This window comes from Magnolia sinica, chromosome 15, assembly GCF_029962835.1.
Source record: "Magnolia sinica isolate HGM2019 chromosome 15, MsV1, whole genome shotgun sequence".
Lineage (NCBI taxonomy): Eukaryota > Viridiplantae > Streptophyta > Magnoliopsida > Magnoliales > Magnoliaceae > Magnolia > Magnolia sinica.
The window spans coordinates 27,835,062-27,857,771 of NC_080587.1; the positions used below are offsets into that span (position 1 = coordinate 27,835,062).

General features: G+C 38.3%; 1 protein-coding gene across 8 annotated transcripts in view; it reads left to right on the top strand.

Moving 5' to 3' along the window:
* LOC131228184 (pullulanase 1, chloroplastic) overlaps positions 1-22,710 on the top strand; it is a 166,046-nt gene that overhangs the window by 125,343 nt on the left and 17,993 nt on the right. For all 8 annotated transcript variants that reach the window (XR_009162745.1, XM_058224045.1, XM_058224041.1 and 5 more), the window contains 3 exons: positions 790-858; positions 1,110-1,166; positions 1,272-1,346. Coding sequence is in view for 7 of the 8 variants with exons in the window: in XM_058224045.1 (XP_058080028.1) it covers positions 790-858; positions 1,110-1,166; positions 1,272-1,346 (201 nt within the window). In the remaining variant the exon portion in view is untranslated. The remainder of the gene's footprint in view (positions 1-789; positions 859-1,109; positions 1,167-1,271; positions 1,347-22,710) is intronic.

A 22,710-nucleotide genomic window follows, 5' to 3' on the forward strand; every position in this document is an offset into this window, starting at 1 on the left:
GTTCGAGATAGGGTACTATCTTAGTTTAGCCTGAATCTTTCAAAATTCAAAACAAGGACAAGACCCTTGGCTAAATTTTGACTAGATCAAATAATTCAGGTCACCTATAATAGGTTCGTTGTTTGCACATAGTTAAATGTTTCTGTTTGTTTGTTTTTTTTTTTTCAAAAAAAATAAAAATAAATAAATAAAATCTCGTGGACTTTGTTATGTTTCATCATGATCATGATCTTCATCTAAGCCTTATCCCTGCTCATTGGATCAGCTACATGAATTTTGTTTCATTCGCCATTCCCCTCTACAATTAAGCCATAGGTCCTCGTGTCTTTTCTTACTACCTCTGCCCACATTCTTTTGAGTCTCCCCCTTGCCCTTTTAGGGCCTTCAACTTGAACCAACTCAATCTTCTAATCAGTGCAGTTCTTTGTTTTCATTCCACAATAGCCAAATCATCTAAGTTTACTTTCCCTCATCTTATTATTTATTGGTGCGACTCTTGAGTTCCCTTCGATACATTCATTTCTAATATTTTCCTTCCCCATCTTGCCACTCATCCACCTTAACATCCTCATTTCAGCTTTGCTTATGCTATGGGCAGTTATTTAAATACTCTTGGTTATTTTGTCTTCCCATTTTGTCATGTTTTAGTTATCTATTTTGACTTCTCTCTTCTTTCTTTTTTTCCAATGTGTGGAAATAAATCTTTCTTTTATTATTAAATTGGAGTTACATTGCAAAATCTTATTTTGATTTTACTTTATTTATTGGTTTGTTAATATTTCTTCTCAGGTGAAAGGATCTGAAGTTCTTACTCATGATCGGTCGCCAGTTGCATATGCTCTATGCCCCACTGAAACAGTGAGGACCAATATTCATTTTTTTTAATATTTTTATTATTATTATTATTTTTTGTTTAGTAAGATTTATATATATATATTCAAGCATTTAAAAAATTCCAACTCTTATTTAGTAATGAGATCTGTCAAAGTTATTTATTTCTCTTATATATGATGGCTGGATCTCTAAACTAGGCTTTGGATGCCAGCCACTAGAAACACTTGCCATGATGTTCCCAACTATTTGAAATATTATCTTTTATAAATTTTCAGGTTAATTATGTATCTGCTCATGACAATGAAACCTTGTTTGACATTGTGAGTTTGAAGGTACAGTTCATTCGAATTTGGAGCCAGTTTTTTAGTTAAATAGTTGAAAAGTTCATATTTGTTTGCTTCGAAAGAAGTCCTAATTCAGTTCTACTGATTGTTCAGACTCCATTGGAGATTACTCTAGACGAGAGGTGCAGAATAAATCATTTGGCTACAACTATTGTTGCACTTTCACAGGTTTCTTCTATACTAGTAACTTCAACTAGTGGTGTTATCTAAGCAATTTATTTATGCTCATTCTCTTATAGAGTGCATCTGCAGAATTTTTTTAAACAAAAATAAACATCAGATGCATATTTTCCAGGATTAGGTTTAACTTTCTAATTATTTGCTATAGATATTTTATAACAAAGACAGAATTTTGTAATCAAAATAAACATCCTCATCATCGTCTAAGCTTGATCCTAATCGATGTTTAGAGTATCGTTATGTTGCATGCAGTGTTCGAAGTATTGGTATCGCTACAAGTTTCGCTGGTTGGGGATATGGAAACAATATAAATGTCACCGATAATATTGCTAGTAACTTGAAATGCAGGGAAACAATGAGGAAACATGGGAAAACTGTGGAATTTTCCAGTGAAATTTCAGGAGATGCTAAAATACACATTTGCATATTTAAGAATAAAAAAATTGCATACAAAATGCGTACATAATTAGTTTCCATTTAATGTGGGCCTAAAAGCATGAGTTGTCGTAAGAAACCAGTTCAACCATCCTGTCCATCCCATCTTTCCATGCAACCATCCCATGTATCCATCCAACCATCCATCCAAACATCCATCGATATTTTAGAATATTGACTATACACGATATTTCACCGAGAAATCGTCGACAACTAGAAAGGAAATGAAATTTCGTAGCCTTGATATCGCCCATGTTGCGAAAACGATAATATCGCGATATGATTGATATTATCGTCAACAATTTGAACACTGCATACAACCATGCAACCATTAAAAAAATTTTAAATGGATTTTTTTTTAACAAACAAAATTTTGGCGATATCGATACATTGGGGATATTATCGAAATATCGCTGATATAATGGCGATTCATGCGACATCTAGAGTTTACATAGTCAAAAATATTGGCGATATTGATACATTGGCGATGCAAGCAACACCTTGAATTTACACAGTCAAAAATATTGACAATACATTGGCGATACTTAGCAATACATCGCTGATTCTTATCAGTATTGCCGGCTGGAGATATACATAATATCAAGGATATTTCGATAATATTAGGGATACTCTGAACAATGGCTGTAACCAATGTTCTCAATATCGGTATTGCATTACATATCGCTCCCATGGGATATAGATAAATATCGATTATCGCACAGGATGTATTGTTTGTACTAGGTAATGTCTCATACTTTTTGACAAACATGGGGAAACATTGGGAAATTGGTTGAATTTTTCAATAAAACTCCAATGATTGTTAAAAAAAAGGCCTTAATACACACTTTTAAATCATAACATCTAAAAAATGTGCACATAATAGGTTTCTTATGTATCGTATTCTAACTCCTAAGTTATGCATTGTCTGACTAAACTAATGCAAGTATATTCAAATTGAATTCATAACATTTATAAATGTAAGAAGACATGTATAAAAACACAACCAATTCATTTAAAAGCAAAAGAAGTGAAATTTCGAAAAAATAATATTTTAATACATTATTATTATTATTTAATTAAAAATTATTTTGTTTTTGAAATTTGAGAAAAACTTAACAAATCAGTAGATCAGGCTTCATACATGTTTGATTTCTTGTTTGGAGGGCAAGATTGCAACCAATTTGGGAGAAATTGGGAAAATTTTGAATTTTTCCTAATTTCCCCCAAATTGGGCTACCTACACTTAAATCTTGAAATTAAAGTGTATCTAATGATCAATTCATCAAAGACTCCTAAATACTTTGAAATTGGACTCAATAGGCTGTTGCTAGAAGTGAAATTTCGAAAAAAAATTACTATAATAATATTTATTATTATTATTATTGTTTTGAAATTTGACAAGAACTTAACAAATCAGTATATCAGGCCTCGTGCATGTTTGATTTCATGTTTGGAGTGCAACATTGCAAGCAATTTGGGAGAAACTGGGGAAATTTTGAATTTCTCCCAATTTCCCCCAAATCGAGCCACCTACACTCAAATCTTGAAATTGAATGTTCAAATCCTTGATTTTTCATGCAAAACATGAATAATCAGGGATTTTTTATGATTTCACATTGATTTTAGTTGATTTAAACAAAAAACAAAAAGGGATCAAAATGCAAAATAACTCACTGAATGAGAAACAACCCAAATTCAAGAAATTCTTGATTTTGATTTCAAATATCAGTTTTTCTCCCAAGAAAATTAATGAAAATTGGGGAAAGAAAATCAAATTTCAGGTGTTTTTTGAAGGTCCACTTGGAGTTCCTGGAAAGCATCAACAATATTTGTCAATATCGACAACTATTGTCGATACATGGTAAAATCCTTTAGGAAAAAAAGAAAAGAAAGATGATATCTCGCGATATCACAATATATCGCCGATACATAGTGATACATTGCGATATTATCGTTGATACGAAGGAATCTGCCCTTTCCAGTGATATTCCCTATGGATTTTGTATTGTTGACGTGTGATATCGATAATATCAGTTGGATATTATCGATATTGCAAACACTGGCCGTAACAACCAACCTTATGGCCATTATGATGCAAGCAATAATGGTCATTACGGCCCTATAACGTCAAAATTTCTCTTAAAGGAAGAAAATGTATTGGCTTGTATCAATTCGTTATAGCCTAGCACTGACTCGTTCTAGCCATTACAGGCCATTTTTCTCAAAATCGCCATTATAACCTTGTATGTGTAACAGGTCCCATTGTTACCATTTCATAATTGCTTTTTAATACCATGGATTTAACACCAATTCCAAGGAGAATAAGCACGGTTATTGATTAAGAAGTAGATACCATAGTTCTTTAAATGTGGGAATTGGGCCACAGACGTTGATTGTTTAACGAAATAATCATATTTTGGTCCATTTACATTGATGGCGCAGAGAACATATTCCTTATCAAGAACTGGCTACTAAGTGCACAAAGGCATATTCCTTATCAAGAACTGGCTACGAAGTGATTGTTATAGCATCAAATATAGACTTAATTTTGCCTAAACATTTGGTGATGGAGTTATTCTTGAAGAGTTGGACTTTGGACTTTGGCCTTGCAAACTTGAGAGAAGTACATTTCAAGAGAGACACATGGAGTATGAGAGCTGGCAAGGCCAACACCTAAATTAAGATGTCTTTAGTGATGTCAGCATTGAGCAAACTTTGTTGTGGTTGTTCCATTTTAACCAAAGTGTGAGATATTGAAATAATGATGATTCATCATTAGTTCAAAAAAGAAAACAAAGGAAATGGGGGAATATAGCCATTTATGTAGCCCACAAGATCTTGGCTACAGATACCAAAGACAAGTTGGCTTTCTAAAGAATGTAGTAGTGTTTTTCAATCAAAACAAAAACAAGAGATGGGATATTAAAGGAAGTAGAAAAGATGATTTTATTTCTTTAAAGGATGGAAAGAAATTATTATCCTTTTTTTTTTTTTTTTTTTTTTTTTTTTTTTTCTGGTTTGTCTTTTTTCGAACTCTTTAAAACAAGGTTGGGGTTTTGGAAGGAAAAAAAAAAATGACTTTTTTCCCACTGTATATCTCACCTTTTACCCACTGGCTTTTCTGGACCACCCAAACTTTACTTTCCCAAACTAAACCACTGCTGTACGGATACACTATTTGTAGACAAAAATACCCTTTCTTTATGGGTTATATTAATTTCACCCACTTATACCCAAAAACGCAGGAACGCATCTTCTTCTTATCGTTTTTCTTCCTAAAATCTCCATTGAATCTCCAAATATTATCATTCTACATCTATCATCTGCCATCTTGCTCAAGGTTACGTTCATTCCTTCCATCGGCTTGCATTGATAAACTTGGAATCTTTCGGGTTTTCTCCATAAGGGTTTCTGCAATCTTTGAAAGGGTTTTAAATCTTGTTTCACGTGAAAGCACTCTTCTTCTACTTCTTCAACTCGGGTTTCATTGGTATGGCGGCTGTGGGAGGTAAGTATCTTTAAAAAAGGCGGTGGGTTATTTGACCGAGTAGTCGTTGAAATTTGACTAAGCACTTCATGAAATTGACCGTGTTAACGTCAATTTCAAGAAGTACTCGGTCAATTTCAAGAAGTACTTGTTCAATTTCATGAAGTGTTCGGTCAATTTCATGTATTACTCAGTCAATTTCATTTAGTGCTCGGTCAATTTCATGTAGTGCTCGGTCAATTTCATGTGATGCTCGATCAATTTCATGTAACGCTCAGTCAATTTCATTTAATGCTCGGTTAATTTCATGTGATGCTTAGTCAATTTCATGTATTACTCGATCAATTTCATGTATTCCTTGGTCAATTTCATGTACTGCTGGGTCAATTTCAAGTAGTACTCGGTCAATTTCATGAAGTACTCCCTAAATTTCATGTAATGCTTGGTCAATTTCATGTAATGCTCGGTTAATTTCATGTAGTACTCAGTAAATTTCACGAAGTACTCCCTAAATTTCATGTAATGCTTGGTCAATTTCATGTAATGCTCGGTTAATTTCATGTAGTACTCAGTAAATTTCACGAAGTACTCGTTCAATTTCATGAAGCAGTCGGTCAATTTTCCATGACATCGAACCTAAATGTAAAATGGGACTACTTACTTTCTCTTTGGCATCTTTTGCATTTACGAGTATTATTCAATTGCTTTGGTATACATTGGATCCCCTCTTTCAAGGTCGCCTTCCTTCCCTCAGTCAATTTCATAAAATAATCATTCAATTTAATGAAGTACTCAGTCAATTTCATGAATATTACCCGAGATCTATCTTATTGTATGCTTATTTGTTTAACGATTCATTGACAATATGTCATTGTGTTTGTTTTCAGATAATGGTTGCGGGAATCATCGTATGTTCTTATGGTGGGGAGTTAGTATATGAAAACAATCGATACGCGTACAAGGGTGAAAAGTCAAAAAGTATTACCCTCATATGTAGTCTCGACACCAACAGTAATACTTTTCGACTTTCCACCCTAGTACGTGTATCGATTGTTTTCACATACTAACTCCCCACCATAAGGGCATACGTTGATTCTTGCAGCCATTATCTGAAAACAATCACAATGACATATTGTCAACGAATCGTTAAACAAATAAGCATACAATAAGATAGATCTTGGTTAATATTCATGAAATTGACCGAGTACTTCATGAAATTGAATGAGTATTTTATGAAATTGACTGAGGGAAGAAAGGCGACCTTCAAAGAGGGGATCCAATGTATACCAAAGCAATTGAATAATACTCGTAAATGCAAAAGATGCAAAAGAGAAAGTAAGTAGTCCCATGTTACATTTAGGTTCGATGTTATGGAAAATTGACCGAGTACGAGTACTTCATGAAATTGAACGAGTACTTCGTGAAATTGACCGAGTACTACATGAGATTGATCGAGCATTACATGAAATTGACCAAGCATTGCATGAAATTAAACGAGTACTTCGTGAAATTGACCGAGCATCACATGAAATTGACCGAGCACTACATGAAATTGATCAAGGATTACATGAAATTGACCGAGTAATATATGATACTTCATGAAATTGACGTTAACACGGTTAATTTGAAGAATTACTTGGTCAATTTCATTAAGTACTTGGTCAAATTTCACGGATTACTCAGTCAATTAACTCATCAGCTTTTTTAAACATCATTACCTCCCAGAGTCACTGTACCAATGAAACCCAACTGAATAAGCAGAAGAAGAGCGCTTTCACGTGAAACAAGATTTAGAACCCTTTGAAAGATTTCAGAAACCCTTATAGAGAAAACCCGAAACATTTCAAGTTTATCAATGCAAGCCATTTGAAGGAATGAACGTTAACCCTGAACAAAATGGCAGATGACGGATATAGAATGATAATATCTGGAGATTCAATGGAGATTTTAGGAAGAAAAACGATGAGAAGATGTGTTCCTACGTTTTTGGGTATAAGTAGGTGAAATGAATATAACCCATAAAGAAAGGGTATTTTCGTCTACAGATAGTGTATCCATACTGCAGTGGTTCAGTTTGGGAAAGTAAAGTCTGGGTGGTCCAGAAAAGCCGGTGGGTAAAAGGTGAGTTTACAGTGGGAAAAAAATCAAAAAAGATTTGTAAGATAGAGAGAAGTTTAGGTTTGGCGTGGGGGGTTAGGTTTGTTGCTATCCCTAGGAAATGGAATGGGATTTTTTTTTTTTTAAATGGAAGAGATTGAGTTTTCCAAGGGAAAGAAAGGGATTGTGAAAGAACCTTAGGGGATGAGATTAGTAGGCCATTGATAAAAGATCACCATATCGTAACTACTAGACAATGTTGAAGACTAGATTGGTCGGCCACACAGACGAAGAAGAGATGGATTAAATGGTTGAATTCTTTGCTTGATTGGATGAGCGTAATGAATATGAACATGTAACACTTATGAACTTCTCGAGTCTAATCAGATGGATTCTAGAATTGTTCTCAAGCTTGTCTAGAGAGATCAATGAAAGAGATTGGGAAACAAGAGATTAGGGGAAGAAAAAAGATAGAGAATAGGAGAGGTAAGGGGAAGAAGCTGAAACATGAGGATGAGATTAGCCGCCATGTGATTGGAGATTGGTAAATCATTTAATGCTAGAGAAAGAAGGAGACTTAAGTCATCATGTCAAGAAGAGGATTTAATTAAATGACCTTCTCTGATACCATGTAAAGACATTGAGAGGTTTTCTCTTTGATTGAATGAATAGAATGAATTCAATGGTAATGGTATTTATAAACTGCTCTAACGGGACTTTGGAACGACATAAATGGAAGCATAATTTTTAAAAATAATTTTCTTACTCTGAATAAGGATTGGAGATAATGTGCATATTTTGAAAGTTTCTAAAATAAAAATGATTGGTTCATATCTTATACCTTACATCAAAATGCCGATGGAATGGACCCAAGACATTTGACGTGTGATGGAGGGAGGAGGATACGTTATATCCAATGTTTTCAGTATTGACGATATTAGCCAATATATCTCATGATATATTTTGTATCCTACCTTTGTGACGAAACACACAGGTAGTGTCTAAAATTTTTCGTATTGTAGGATATATCGTATGGTATTGCAAATATCGCGAGAAACTGTAGACAGTTCTTTACAAAAAATACTTTCTCAACATATCTGTCGATATCGACAGATATCACATGAATGCGTGAGAAGTTCGGGTCTAAGGGTAGAAAATTTGAAAAGCAAAACCATCTAATCCCCTTCGATCAACAGTCAATTGGCCCCTAATTCAGAGTATTTAGGAGTGTTTGATGAAATAATCATCATATACACTAATTTTGGGAATTTGGGGAGATGGGCTGATTTATAGAAAATTAGGAAAAAATCGAAATTTCCCCAAATTTTCTCAAATTAGAAAGGATGGGTATCATAGTTATGTTAGAGAGTATATTCACTCGTATCATTTTACGATGAGTTGGGCATAGTATTATCAGTTTGTAGAGTAACAGTACTATGCCTAGCATAGTAGGCATAGTACTGTTGCTCCATCGTGCATTGGGTATTTGGAAAGTCGTCTTATAGGTTGCCCCTTTGGTCAAATTAAACTTATCCTTTGCCCTTGGGTCTAGTAGTCAGATTCTTCTTTAGGTGGATCATTGGTGCGGTGATGGACCATTGGAGGTAGAGTTCCCCTCTTTGGTGAGCTTATCTCCCGTCAAGGATATATCCACAGCTAGTTGCTTCTCCACCATTGTGGGTGGTGGGGTTTGTGTCCTCTGTGTCATAAGGCTTTATATGACGATGAGGTGGATGAGTTTGGAAGGCTAATGACGCGGCTTCAAAACATTCTCCCATCCTCCATCTTTCCCGGGCCATCTTACATGGAGCGCCTCCCCTTTGGGTGTGTTTTCAGTTAAATCCCTCTACCAAAACAATTCTCTCTTCAGGGAATCCGAGCGGGGGTGACTTCTTCTATGCCTTTTGGTTATATGGGGCTTCCCTTAAAGTGGTTTCCTTTGCTTGCTTAATGGGTGATGGGGACATCTCGCGCACACGCACGCCCCCCTTACGCACGTACGCAAGGAGGAGGGCCCCACCTTCGATTTGGATCGATGACGACATCCATGGAGGGCCTCCTAGTTAGAGGACTGTGTTTGGTTCCTTGGGGTGGACCCGATCATCATGTGGATCCTATCATTGGATCTCATGATCGTGGCCGACTACCCTAGGTGACCTAGGACTTTGAGCTTTGATTATTACCGTTATTAGGAACATCATGAATGGTTTAGATTGCATTGATTAGTTGTTATTTTTTATTACTTCGTCTTTAAGTAATAGTATGCGCACATGGCGCGACTTTTGGGGTATAGTTTTCTCTTATAAATAGGCAATCCCTTGTAGGGTTTTTTTTCATTGAATATTATAAATAAAATTCTGCGTTTTCTTGCTTCTCTAATTCTCTGAGTTGAGGAACCCAATTGGGTGCGAAACCCTCCATTCTTCGAAGGGCTAACTACCGTGGTGCGAAGCCGCACCCATCTCAAATTGCCCCACCTCTTACCTTCTATATTCATCAACTCCCACACCAAATCTACTCCCTTTTACAGTCAATCCTTCCTCTACAACATATTTGCAGAATCAGGCCCTGCAGGAGGGTTGAAACTTCGGCGGAGCACCATGCACAGACCGGACGTCAGATCAGCCTGAAATTTGGTGTGGGTGGCCCACCCTTGGCCGACCAGACCCAAGCTTGCCTTTTTTGGGTTCGTGGGCCCCACACACATGCAGGCAGGATCCCATGCACGTGCGTCTGGACCCTGCCGCTGTCCACATCTGTGGATCATCTCGAGTTTGTCTCTCTCCTCTATTTCACTCCTCTCTCGCCTTATTTCCATAACCCTAACCCTAGATAACCTTAAGTCCCAAATTCTATTCCACTTTTGTAACCCTAGGGTTTTCCTGAATTGAAACATGTGAATCCCTTGGATTGGGGAATAATCCTTTGCATGTGTGGATGAATCTATTCTCCTTTGAACATTGTTTGGTCGATAATTTTTAATTGATCTAGTCCTAACATGTGTAGGCTTGGACCCTCGTAGATTCCTCTTGTTAAATGTTCGATCTTACGTGGGATGTGGAATTTTGTGTGATTGTTTTGAGCTAGTATGATCTAAAGCCTGGAATCTCGCATATCATGTTTAAAATTTCATGTCTTGCATGAAATTTGGTATTAGAGCTTAGGGTTCTTATAGGGGATTGCATTGCATGTTTAGGGTTTAGTCTACCCGTGTTTATTTTGCATTAAATTTCATCATATAGGGTTATTTAGGACCCATCATTCACAACATAGACTGCTGAATTTTCTGTTGTCAGAAATTCCCCGATTTTCATTGCTGAATTTTCTGTTAACAAACTGTTTGGACAGTTATGTTGCTGTAATTTTACGAGCGTTGCGTAGTTTCCCTCATATAGTCCTATATGAGCATTTAGTCCCATTTAGACGCATATAGTTGCATTAAAGCACTTTTGAGTTGAGTGAGTAGTAGTATACCCACACGTACTGGTCACGGTTTTGGATTACACCCTGCACTAAACATGTAGCAATTACAAGAGTCATTGGACAACATAACCCGGCAATTTGAGTCTTTGGGTAGACGCTTGGAACAACGTATTGACCAACGCTGGGATCAGCTTAATGTGCGCGTTACCCAACTAGAGACCTCTGCCTAAGCAAACCCCGCCATCGGGGAAGATGCCCAATCTCAGGCAGGTGGTCAGGAAGATAGACAAGGGAATGGGGGTGGCCAAAGAAACAAACATGGGCATGCATCCGTGCACCCACCTCGCGAGGGGCATCATGATTATTATGACCTAGATGCGCAACTCCTCAAGAGAGTTAGAGTAGAGGCCCCTACGTTTAATGGCCACTCGGGCCCTAAAGCTTTTATAGATTGGTTGGCGGATATGGACCACTATTTTGAGTGGTGCGACATGTCGGATGCTCGTCGAGTCCGATTTGCCAAGATGAAGCTTGTGGGCCAAGCAATGAGGTTTTGGGCTACTGCGGGGCGAAAGAAACAGAGGTTGAGGGAACCCCCAATAGTCCATCGGGGAGAAATGAAAGAAACTCTTCAGGAAAAATACATCCCTTTCTCTTATCACTTAAGGTTGGTTGAGGAATCGAAGTCCAAGTCTATGCCTCTCCATATTTTAAATGCCAAAGACTTTTGAGCGAGAGACTGAGTCAGACTCGATGGTGTATGCCCTTGTGGCTAGGGAAAGTGCACCAGAGGCTAGTGCAGAGTTACCCACTGAGGCCATTCCGGTAGTGGATGAGTTTCGTGATGTCTTTCCCGATGATCTACCGGATGAGCTTTCCCCTATGAGGGATGTACAGCACGCCATTGATTCAGTCCCTGGGGCGACTCTACCAAACCTGTCTGAGGTGGTCAATAAGAGTTTGGGAAATTTTCTCAGGTGTTTAGTGGGGGAGCATACCAGGACGTGGGACACTGCACTACTATCGCCAAGTTTGCATTTAATAGTTTTGTCAATAGATCCACAGGTTTAAGTACTAAGTCGTTACTGGTTATAAACCTAGAAAGCCTATTGATCTTGTCCCTATGTCCTTGTCCCATAGGCCATCAGAGTCTACAGAGTCCTTTGCACATCACATTCATTCATTGCATCAAGAAATCAGGCGAAAGATCAATACTAGTAATGAACATTACAAAATTTCTGCTGACCAACATAAACGATTCAAGGAATGCAATGTAGGGGACTCTATGATGGTTCGCATCAGGCCAGAGCGGTACCCTGAGGGAGCCGTTCTTAAATTACACGCGCGTAGTGCTGGACCATTCAAAATTATAAAACGAAACGATCTCAATGCGTATGCGATGGATCTTCCACCTTCCATAGGAATTAGTTCTACATTCAATGTGGAGGATCTAGTTGCATTTCAGGGGACCACTGATACATTGTCCAGCTTGTCACCTAACCATCCTGATTCCCCAGACTTTTCCCTTGATCCATGGCCCCCTCCCGACCCATTTTCCCAGCCTCTACCTCCCATACCTACCCTTGCCATACCCAGAGAGGAGATAAAGGATATTCTGGACCATCAGATAATATTGACGCCAGACGGCGGATTTCAAAAGTTCCTGGTCAAGTGGAAGTCATGCCCAGCTTCAGACAGTACGTGGCTCACTGAGGAGGAGCTTCAGAGACTTGATCCTGATATCCTAGAGCGGTTCAAGAGTTTTGTTTCACCAGTGGCGAAATCTTCGCAGCCGGGGGGAGCTGATGGGGACATCTCGCGCACACGCACACCCCCCTTATGCATGTACGCAAGGAGGGCCCTACCTTCGATCTGGATCGGTGACGACATCCATGCAGGGCTTCCTAGTTAGAGGACTGTGTTTGGTTCCTTGGGGTGGGCCCGATCATCATGTGGATCCCATCATTGGATCTCATGATCGTGGCCGACTACCTTAGGTGACCTAGGACTTTGAGTTTTGCTTATTACCGTTATTAGAAACATCATGAACGGTTTAGATTGCATTGATTAGTTGTTATTTTTTATTACTTCGTATTTAAGTAATAGTATGCGCACATGGCACGGCTTTTGGGGTATAGGTTTTTCTTATAAATAGGCAACCCCTTGTATGGTTTTTTTCATTGAATATTAAGAAGAAAATTTTGCGTTTCCTGTGTCTCTAATTCTCTGAGTTGATGAATCCAATTGGGTGTGAAACACTCCCTTCTTCGAAGGGCTAACTACCTATTGCAAAGCCACACCCATCCCAAATCGTCCCCACCTCTTATCTTCTATATTCATCAACTCCCACAGCCATCCACTCTCCAAGTCCACCCCCTTTTGCAGCCAATCCTTCCTCTACGGCAGATTTGCAAAATCAGACCCTATAGGAGGGTTGAAACTTCGGCGGAGCACCGTGCACAGACTAAATGTCAGATCAGCCTGAAATTTGGGGTGGGTGGCACACCCTTGGCCGACCAGACCCAAGCTTGCCTTTTTTGGGTTTGTGGGCCCCACACACGTGCGGGCAGGATCCCATGCACGTGCGTCTGGACCCTGCCGTTGTCCACATGTGTGGATCATCTCAGGTTTGTCTCTATCCTCTATTCCACTCCTTTCTCGCCTTATTTTCATAACCCTAACCCTAGATAACCCTAAGTCCCAAATTCTATTCCACTTTTGCAACCCTAGGGTTTTTCTGAATTGAAACATGTGAATCCCTTGGATTGGGGAATAATCCTTTGCATGTGTGGATAAATCTACTCTCCTTTGAACATTGTTTGGTCTATAATTTTTAATTGATCTAGCCCTAACATGTGTAGGCTTGGACCCTCGTAGATTCCCCTTGTTGAATGTTTGATCTGTGGGATGTGGAATTTTGTGTGATTGTTTTAAACTAGTATGATCTAAAGCCCGGAATCTCACATATCATGTTTAAAATTTCATGTCCTGCATCAATGGGCCAAAAGCGCATTCTTATGGTTGACAACTTTTAGAAAAGGGCCATGATTCTTCCGAACATATTCCTCATGTGCATGAGAGATGCAGAGTCTATTGACCACTTATTTATTCACTGTAGTTTCGTGCACCAAGTTTGGTCTCAGACTCTCAGTTGCTCAACACTTTTGGTTCATTTTGGGCGATGTTGTTGTCACTAGATCATTTATTTAGAATGTAGCATGCAATGCAGGTCCCTAAGCATAATCATATCCTTTGGCGTTTATCTTTGTTTGTTACTCTTTAAAACATATGGGGGGAGCAAAACGCTTGATATTTTCACAACAAAGGGGGTTCGTGGGAAGTGGTTCTTTGGAAGGTGAAGAGGGACGCTATAGAATGGGCAATTTCTTCTTGTAGTGTGGATTTTTCAGTTGCACGTTGACGTAAGACCGATGCATGAACTCAAATATTGTGTGAGAACAATCTGCAAAATTAATTTAATTAATAAAAAAACACAAAACTTGTTAGCATCATCACAAATATCAAAATCCCAAGAGAAGATCATGCATGACTCTAGCCTATGTTAACAAGCATCATCATACAGGGTCATTAAATAAGAAAAACTAGGATCTAATAGATGTAGGGACATTCAAGTAGCATAGGGTAAAGCCTATGTCAAAAGAGAAGGCCTAATACTGTCTAGGGTGGAATTAGGGTTAATGGGGTAAATTAGGTGGAGGGGTTAAAAGGTTTAGGTATTAGGATAAGGGAATTAGGGTTTTAGATGGAAGGATTGTAAGGATTTGGGCTTAATTGAAGGATGTGTAGAGTTAGGGTTTGGTAATTTGGGAAAATAGGAAAATTATAGATTTATAGATTTAGGGTTAGGGTTTGGAAAAGGGAAAGTAGGGTTTTGATGCAAGGGCAAGGGAAAACCAATAGAACGAAAGTGCGGTTGTGTGGCCAACCCAATGGGTTCACACATGTGGTCGTACGGTCACACGTGCGGGCTCGGTTGGTGAAGGTTTGGGACCTCAGGGTTTGGTTCGGTGATAGATGTGTAAGGGATAAGGACTGAAAGAATGGTGATGATTTGGGATGGAGAACATTGAAGAACTTGAAGAATATCTCGATGGCTGATGAAGGGATGATAATGAGAGTTATAAATGGAGACCTTGCACCTCCGTTCATGAAGATTAGCTTCGCACCAATATTCCTTCCAAATCACATGGAAGTTACCTTTAAATCACATGAAGATGGAAGAAGAAGCAAGGAGCTTTTCCTTTGCTTTTTCTCAAATAACCCAATGAAACCCCTTTCCTCTTTTATAGCTTCAAAAACTTTCAAAAATTACAATTTAAACCCTATCTTATGCAATTTGATGAAAATGACCCTAGTCTAAATAAAAATTAAATAAAATCACTCATAAGGTGTCCAAACATAAAGTAATCATAAACTAAATCGTAAAAAATAAAAAAGTCTAAAAACTGATGTAGACGGTCCACAATCAATGGCTCAATCATGTGATCCATGTAATCCAACAGCCTGATCATCACGTCCATCGAATCCGATGGTCCAAATTTATCCCTAAAGCAGCGCATGTGCATATTTTCAGTGTGGGGTCTTCCAAATGCTCGCACATGCACATGGGGTCTTCAACATGATCAAGGGTACTCGCCTAGCCACAGTGAAATCAGTACGGCCCGCCTCCTTTGATACGTACACAAAGGTGTACGTGATGTCCTCATCACACGTTCTATTCTAGAGCTTAGTTAGTTCTTTGTTTTCTCATTCTTCTGCTTGTAATTTTTAAAGTCGGTTTTAATAAAATCAATTTATTACCCTTAAAAAAATACTATGCTTAGCTCCGTTGAGATGGAGATGATGATTTTGAGCCACCGCGCAGTTCTGTGGGTCTTGAGCCACAGCCACACATTATTCACAGGTATATTTCTAGTTTCCTACTTCTTTTGCTTTTGAATTTTTAATGTATTGCTTGTGTTTCCTATATGAATTGACGTTGAATGTACTTGCATTAGTTCAGTCAGACAACCATAGATTAGGTACACTTGTTTTTTGTGATGTTTTGATTTCTAAGTGTGTATTGATGTCTTTTTTAACAAACCATGAAGTTTCTTTGAAAAATTTGACCAATTATCCAATGTTTGCCTATGTTTTCCAATAACAACGATACATCACGCGTTACAACCAATATCGTATGCGATAACTGATATGTATCCGTATCCCAAGGGTGCAATACATTACGTGAAAACGAAATGAAAAACATTGGTTATATCAAAGCCACAAAGGATGAGATTCTGATGCTAATCTTTCTCGAATTGAAGAAGTCTCGTAGCAAATCTAAATCTCACTATAGGGTTGAGATCTAAATCGAAGGGTTGGAATCAACCAAAGAGATTGTCTAGATAAGTGATGGAAGAAGGAGAAGAATTTCCTCTGTTTCCCTCTCTCTGTTTCACTCTCTACTCTCCTCTTTTACCCTTAGAAAACATTTGAAGGTTGGATGTCCTCTCTCTCTCTCTCTCTCTCTCTCTCTCTCTCTCTCTCTCTCTGAGGCATAGCATTTGTGCACCCGAGGCCCACCCGTTGCAGGCCTACTAGGGCACCTATTCTCTTGAGAATATGATTTATTTATAATGGAGGTTAGGGTTTTGGTGCTCCACCATATGTACAACCAAATATACCATTTCCCTCCACCATTAAGCTGCCCGCTCTTTTCCAAATCACATGTCAAATGTAGAAGTGGGCCACAAATAAATCATGACAATTTGGTATCCATTGAGCATGATAGATCAAATAAACGTGTCGGAGTTATCACATCAAAACTTGGATAACCTTTCTTGTCCTCAAGTCAAAAGGCAAATCCAAGATAGTGCTTGGTCAATTCAATAAAATTCGAGCATGATAGGCCTCTCGGTTTGGAGACTTGATGCGATCCTCTGATACAAATGTCCAATTGGAAACAATATCGTTATCGTCAATAATATCGGAGATAACTAGAAATGCGAGGAAACATGGGGAAAATAGTGGAATTTTTCAGTAAAACTTTAGGAGGTGCTAAAATGCGCATATTTACATATTTCAGAATAAAAAATTGTAAAAAGAATGCATACATGATAAGTTTTCATTTAATAGGGCCTAAAAGTATGTGTTGTCTTAAGAAATCAGTCCAATAGTAACATAACAATCACTTAAATCTCACTAAACAATTAACAAGCAAACAAACATGCATAAATAAGCATATAAACACAATACACATGCATGATTATCTAATCATCCAACCATCAATCCATCCTCTCGATCCATCCCATCCATCCATCCCATCCAACAATCCATCCATTTATCCATCCATCCAACTAGCTAGCCATCCAACCATCCATCCAACCCATCATCCATCCCATCTATCCATCCGACCATCCAACCATCCCAACCATCCATCCAACCATCCTATCTATCCATCCATCCAACCATCATATTTATCCATACCATCCAACCATCCTATCTATCCATCCATCCATCCATCAAACCATCCAACCGTCCCATCTATCCATCCCATATATCCATCCATCCATCCAACCATCACATCCAACCATCCTATCCATCTATCCATCCCATCCAATCATCCAACCAACCAACTCAACCATCCATCCAATCATCCAACCATTCATCCAATCATCCGAACATCTATCCATCCCATCCATCCACCTATCCAACCAACCATCCCATCCATCCATCTATCCATCTCATCCAACCATCCCATCCCTCTATCCATCTAGCCAACCATCCATCCATCCCATCCAAACATACATCCATCCATCCCATCTATCCAGTCATCTAACCAACCAACTCAACCATCCATCCAATCATCCAACCATTCATCCAATCATCCATCCATCCCATCCAATCATCCAACCATACATCCATCCATCCCATCCAATCATCCAACCATACATCCATCCATCCCATCTATCCAATCATCAACCAACCATACATCCATCTATCCCATCTATCCAATCATCAACCAACCAACTCAACCATCCATCCAATCATCCAACCATTCATTCAATTATCTAAACATCCATCCATCCCATCCATCCACCTATCCAACCAACCATCCCATCCATCCATCCATCTATCCATCTCATCCAACCATCCCATTCCTCCATCCATCTAGCTATCCATCCAGCTAGCCATCCAACTATCACATCCCTCCATTCATCCATCCATCCCATCCAATCATCCAAACATACATCCATCCATCCCATCTATCCATCCGAACATCCATTCATCTCATCCATCCAAATAATTTTCTAAATATTTAACAGATTTTTATTTTGTTTTAATTTGTATCCACAAATTAGTGGTATGGATTGTTCAAACAATCTGATTTTGGGACTATGACTCAATGACAGTAGATCCCACAACTTAATTGGAGTATTATGAGTTAAAATGCACACCACGTGTACAATTTTTTAGTGTCAATGTACCAAACATCATACACTACCCGAGTATCATATTACTCATTTATACCCAACAACCTTTTTCAGGGTCAACCTTGAAAATGACAAAGAAATTATCTCTCTTTCGCTATCTCTCTCTCCGAGAGAGAGAGAGAGAGAGAGAGAGAGAGAGAGAGAGAGAGAGAGAGTGTGTGTGTGTGTGTGTGTGTGTGTGTGTGTGTGTCACGCCCCGAAATCTGGCACCTGGGTATATCCGACCCCAATTCCGTACCCGCAGGCATGACTTATGTTTTGTATGTTTACATTTCATATTCCACCCATATATTGACAAAATAACCTCATTCATAAAATATAACAATCCAAAAATTGAATAATCAAACATTTATTTAAAGAAAAATGTCCATGTTCCGACTATTCAAGATTATCATCAAACACATGTCATCGTAATGTTGTCATACTAAATGTTCATTACACTTATTTAGAAAATGGTAAAGAAACAAAAATAAATAAAAGAAAATCTCTTTAAGCTCCTCTATGTGATCCCGATCCTAAAATTTTTAAATCCCAACAGGGTAAGCTGCGAAGCCTAGTGAGTAATCTCAACACAGGTTTCAAAATAATCTCATGTAATATGAATAAAAATGTATAAAAAATACAATACATATTTGGGCAAAACAATAAATGAGGAGATTTAATAAACAAAATGTTTCAATGTAAATTTCAAAGAAAAATGGATGAATGAAATCAACATATGTTATACTCCATAATAACATGTGCGGTTTATTCTTTTTAACACCAGGGCCAGTTTACATCGGTTGGCCAACACCGGTGCTAATACAACACCTAGCCTGGCAATGGGAACCTCTTGCATGATATGCTCACCCATCCAAAGGGCACTTGGTGAGGGACCCATTTGTACATTAGCTGGTCAGACTACTACCCTACCGAACCTGGCAGTGGGAACCTTTTGCAATCCTGACATGCTCACCCACTTAAAGGGTACGGTAAAGGTTCCAAAAGGTACCAGTTGGGTTTCTGGGACTTTCAACCCAAGGGTCTTGATCGCCCTACATATTTACGCTTTAGGGATTTTCAACCCAGAGGACTTGATCGCCTCACCTATTTTCTGGTGTTTCATAATTATTTTAATGATGCATGATTTTAATATTACATAAATCAAATATTTCTAAAAATATTTAACGACTCCTATTGATCAATTCATAATATGTGATGTGCACAATTTATTAAATTTAAAACAAAATTGTTAATCAATGTAAATTGCATATACATGATTTAAGTTCTACAAAAAATAAAAAAAATAAAAATAAAAATAAATAAACATGCAATATAATTTATTTGATTTAAGAATCCAAAATTTATAAACTCAAGCTTTTTGCAATAATATCATGTCAATTAAAATAAAGACAACCAAACGACAAAAATTAAAATGACATGTTTAAAACTATAGTAAGCAATTAAAACAAATAATAAAAATTAAACAAACAACAATACATATAAGATGGGCAAGTAAGATCTAATTATTTGAATGAATGAATAATTAAATAATAATTAAAAAACATTAATTTTTTTTTTTAAATATCAAGTGAGAGAAAAACTCACATTTTTCTTAAAAAGTATTTTTTCTTTTCTTTTCTTTTCTTCCTCTTTCTTCCTTTTCCTCTCTCCTCTTTTCTTCCTTCCTTTTTTTCTCTCCTCTCTCTTCCTCTCTTTCCAACGTGAATGTCCAGCAACTTTCTTTTTTTTTTTTCTCTCTTCTCCCTCTCTTCTCTCTCCTCACTCTTCTCACGTCCCTACACTTGCTCTTTATCTTTCCTCACGTCACACACTTCCTCACTTTTCACACTCACCTCTTGGTGAAGAGCGATCCTCTGATTTATAGTGTTGTTTTAGGCACATGCATTGAAGCAACTCTCACCTTTATTACTACCGTTTTCATTTTCTTTTGGCCATGTTTTTTTTTTTCCTTTTTCATTTATAGTCCGTTGCTGTCTAGTGTATACATGTACCATGCATTTCACAACTGCCACGTGTGTGCCACACGCATTTGTCAAATGTGTGTGCATGCCACGCGTGTGTAAGTGTGTGTTCCTCATGCATGTGCCACATGTATGTGCATGTGATGCATGCGATGTATTTGATGCATGTATGCCACTTGTGAAAGGTATGTGTGCATGATATGTTTGGTGCATGTGTGTGGTTGGGATGTATTTGATGGTACATGGATGATGTAGATGGATGGATGGATCAATGTATAATAGATGGACGGATGGATGTATGGGTAGATGGATGGATAAATGTACGGCTAGATGAGATCAGGGAATGGACTTTGTTATGTACCTGTGGATTATTGGTGAGATGGACGGTCAGTTTAGATGGATGGTAGATGGATGGACAAGTATTCTGATGATTTCAACATATGGATGGTTTGATGGTTGTATCGTTGGATGGATGGTTAAATATATGGTTGGATTTATTAGTTAACGAACAGTTGGATCGGATATGTCCAAATCAATGGTTGAGATTGAACCAGTTGATCTTGTAGATCGATGGTCATATCGGACTAATTGGGTACATTGATCAATGGTTAAAATTTGACGGTCAAGATTTATTTGGGTTGTTACAGAGGGAGAGAGAGAGAGAGAGAGAGAGAGAGAGAGAGAGAGAGAGAGTCGTTGCAAGGAAGAAAAGAAGAAGAATTCTGCCCAGCTACTGATAGTGGTATTGCCCCAAATCAAATGCAAGAAGAGGTGTCGAAAATGACAACCCAATCCAGATATGAAGGAATTTCAACAAATCTTCTCGACTTTCTATTTTTTTAAAATGATTTTTTGGCATTTACGCACAAAGCAACTAACGATGGAAGTCGAATGTCGCTGGTGTGATATTTTCACAATATTTAAAGATAATATCATGAAAATGTTAAAGTGGCAATGGTGACATGATTGTTAAGTGGTAATAGTGCCCGATAATATAGAAAATATCGCCATTTTGTCGTTTCAACGAAAAACTCGCCGAAACCCTTGAGGGATTTGATATATGGGGGAGTCGATGTTGGTGACTCGTCAATAATGATATTATTGATATTTTCATTGACAATATGAAACACTGACTACAACCTACAAGAGTGCTTTCGTTCGATGAGATTTTCAACGTTGGTTATTAGCTCTCCCAAAGGCTTCTTCCGGGCATCAAGAGGCCTTTAGATAGAGGGATGCGCTTTCCTTGTTTCTCTGTAGTCGTGGCAGAAACGTTGGGAACGATGTTAGATTGTGGCGAAGCCATGGGATTGATTAGAGCTTCAAGGTGGGGAATTTAGTGCCTCCGATTTCTCACCAGGAGTTCATGGATGATACCATTCTCTTTTGCAATGCAGAGGTTGAATTGGTGGATAACTTGAGAAAACAGGTGAGGTGTTTCAAAGTGGTCTCCATCTTAAAAGTTAACATCTTCGAGAGCAAATTGTTGGGACTTTGTAGTCTAGCGGTGAGGGGGTAAGTTTTACGGGTGTATTTGGGTGCAAGGCTAGGTCGTTTTCTTCAATGTACCTCAAGCTTCCACTTTGCATTGGTAAGCCAACTAAACATCAATGGGATAAGGTTGTTGAAAGGGTTGAGAGAAAGCTTTCTAGGTGGAAGAGTAGGCACCTCTCTTTAGGGGGGAGGATTACGTTGATCAATGTTTCCTTCTCTAATCCCCCAATCTACTTCATGTCTTTTCAAATGTCCGGCTTCAGTGTTAGGGAGGTTGGAAAGATTGAGGAGGGACTTCTTCTCTTTAGGGGGGAGGATTACGTTGATCAATGTTTCCTTCTCTAATCCCCTAATCTACTTCATGTCGTTTCCTTCTCTAATCCCCCAATCTATTTCATGTCTTTTCAAATGTCCGGCTTCAGTGTTAGGGAGGTTGGAAAGATTGAGGAGGGACTTCTTGTGGTGCGATGCCAAGGAAAAGTAAAAAATTCCACCTATTGCTTTAGGATTTGGTTTGCAAGCCTTACAGGAAAGGGGAGCTAGCATAAGGAATCTAGAGCAGATGAATAAAGCATTGCTTAGTAAATGGTTATGGAGGTTTAGGACGGAGGAAGGAAGATTGTGGAGAAAGGTAATTATTGCAAGTACGGAGTTCGGGGAGGAGGTTGGTGGGGGAAAGGCTCATCTCTCCACAGGACATTTGTGATGTGGAAGGGGATCCTTACTTTAGAGAACAAGTTCAAGGAGGGGATTCAGTTTTCTTGTGGTGACAAGAAGAGAATCTGATTTTGGGTGATCTATGGTTAGGGGATTGCACGCTCCAATCTATTTTCTCGAGGTTAGCTAGGATGGCTTTGGATGTGGTGGTAACTATTTATTTTTGCTATTCTTTTTCCAGCGATGTGGATGTTTGGTCTCCCCCCCTTAATAAGGTGTTAACGGTTGGGTATGGGTCCATG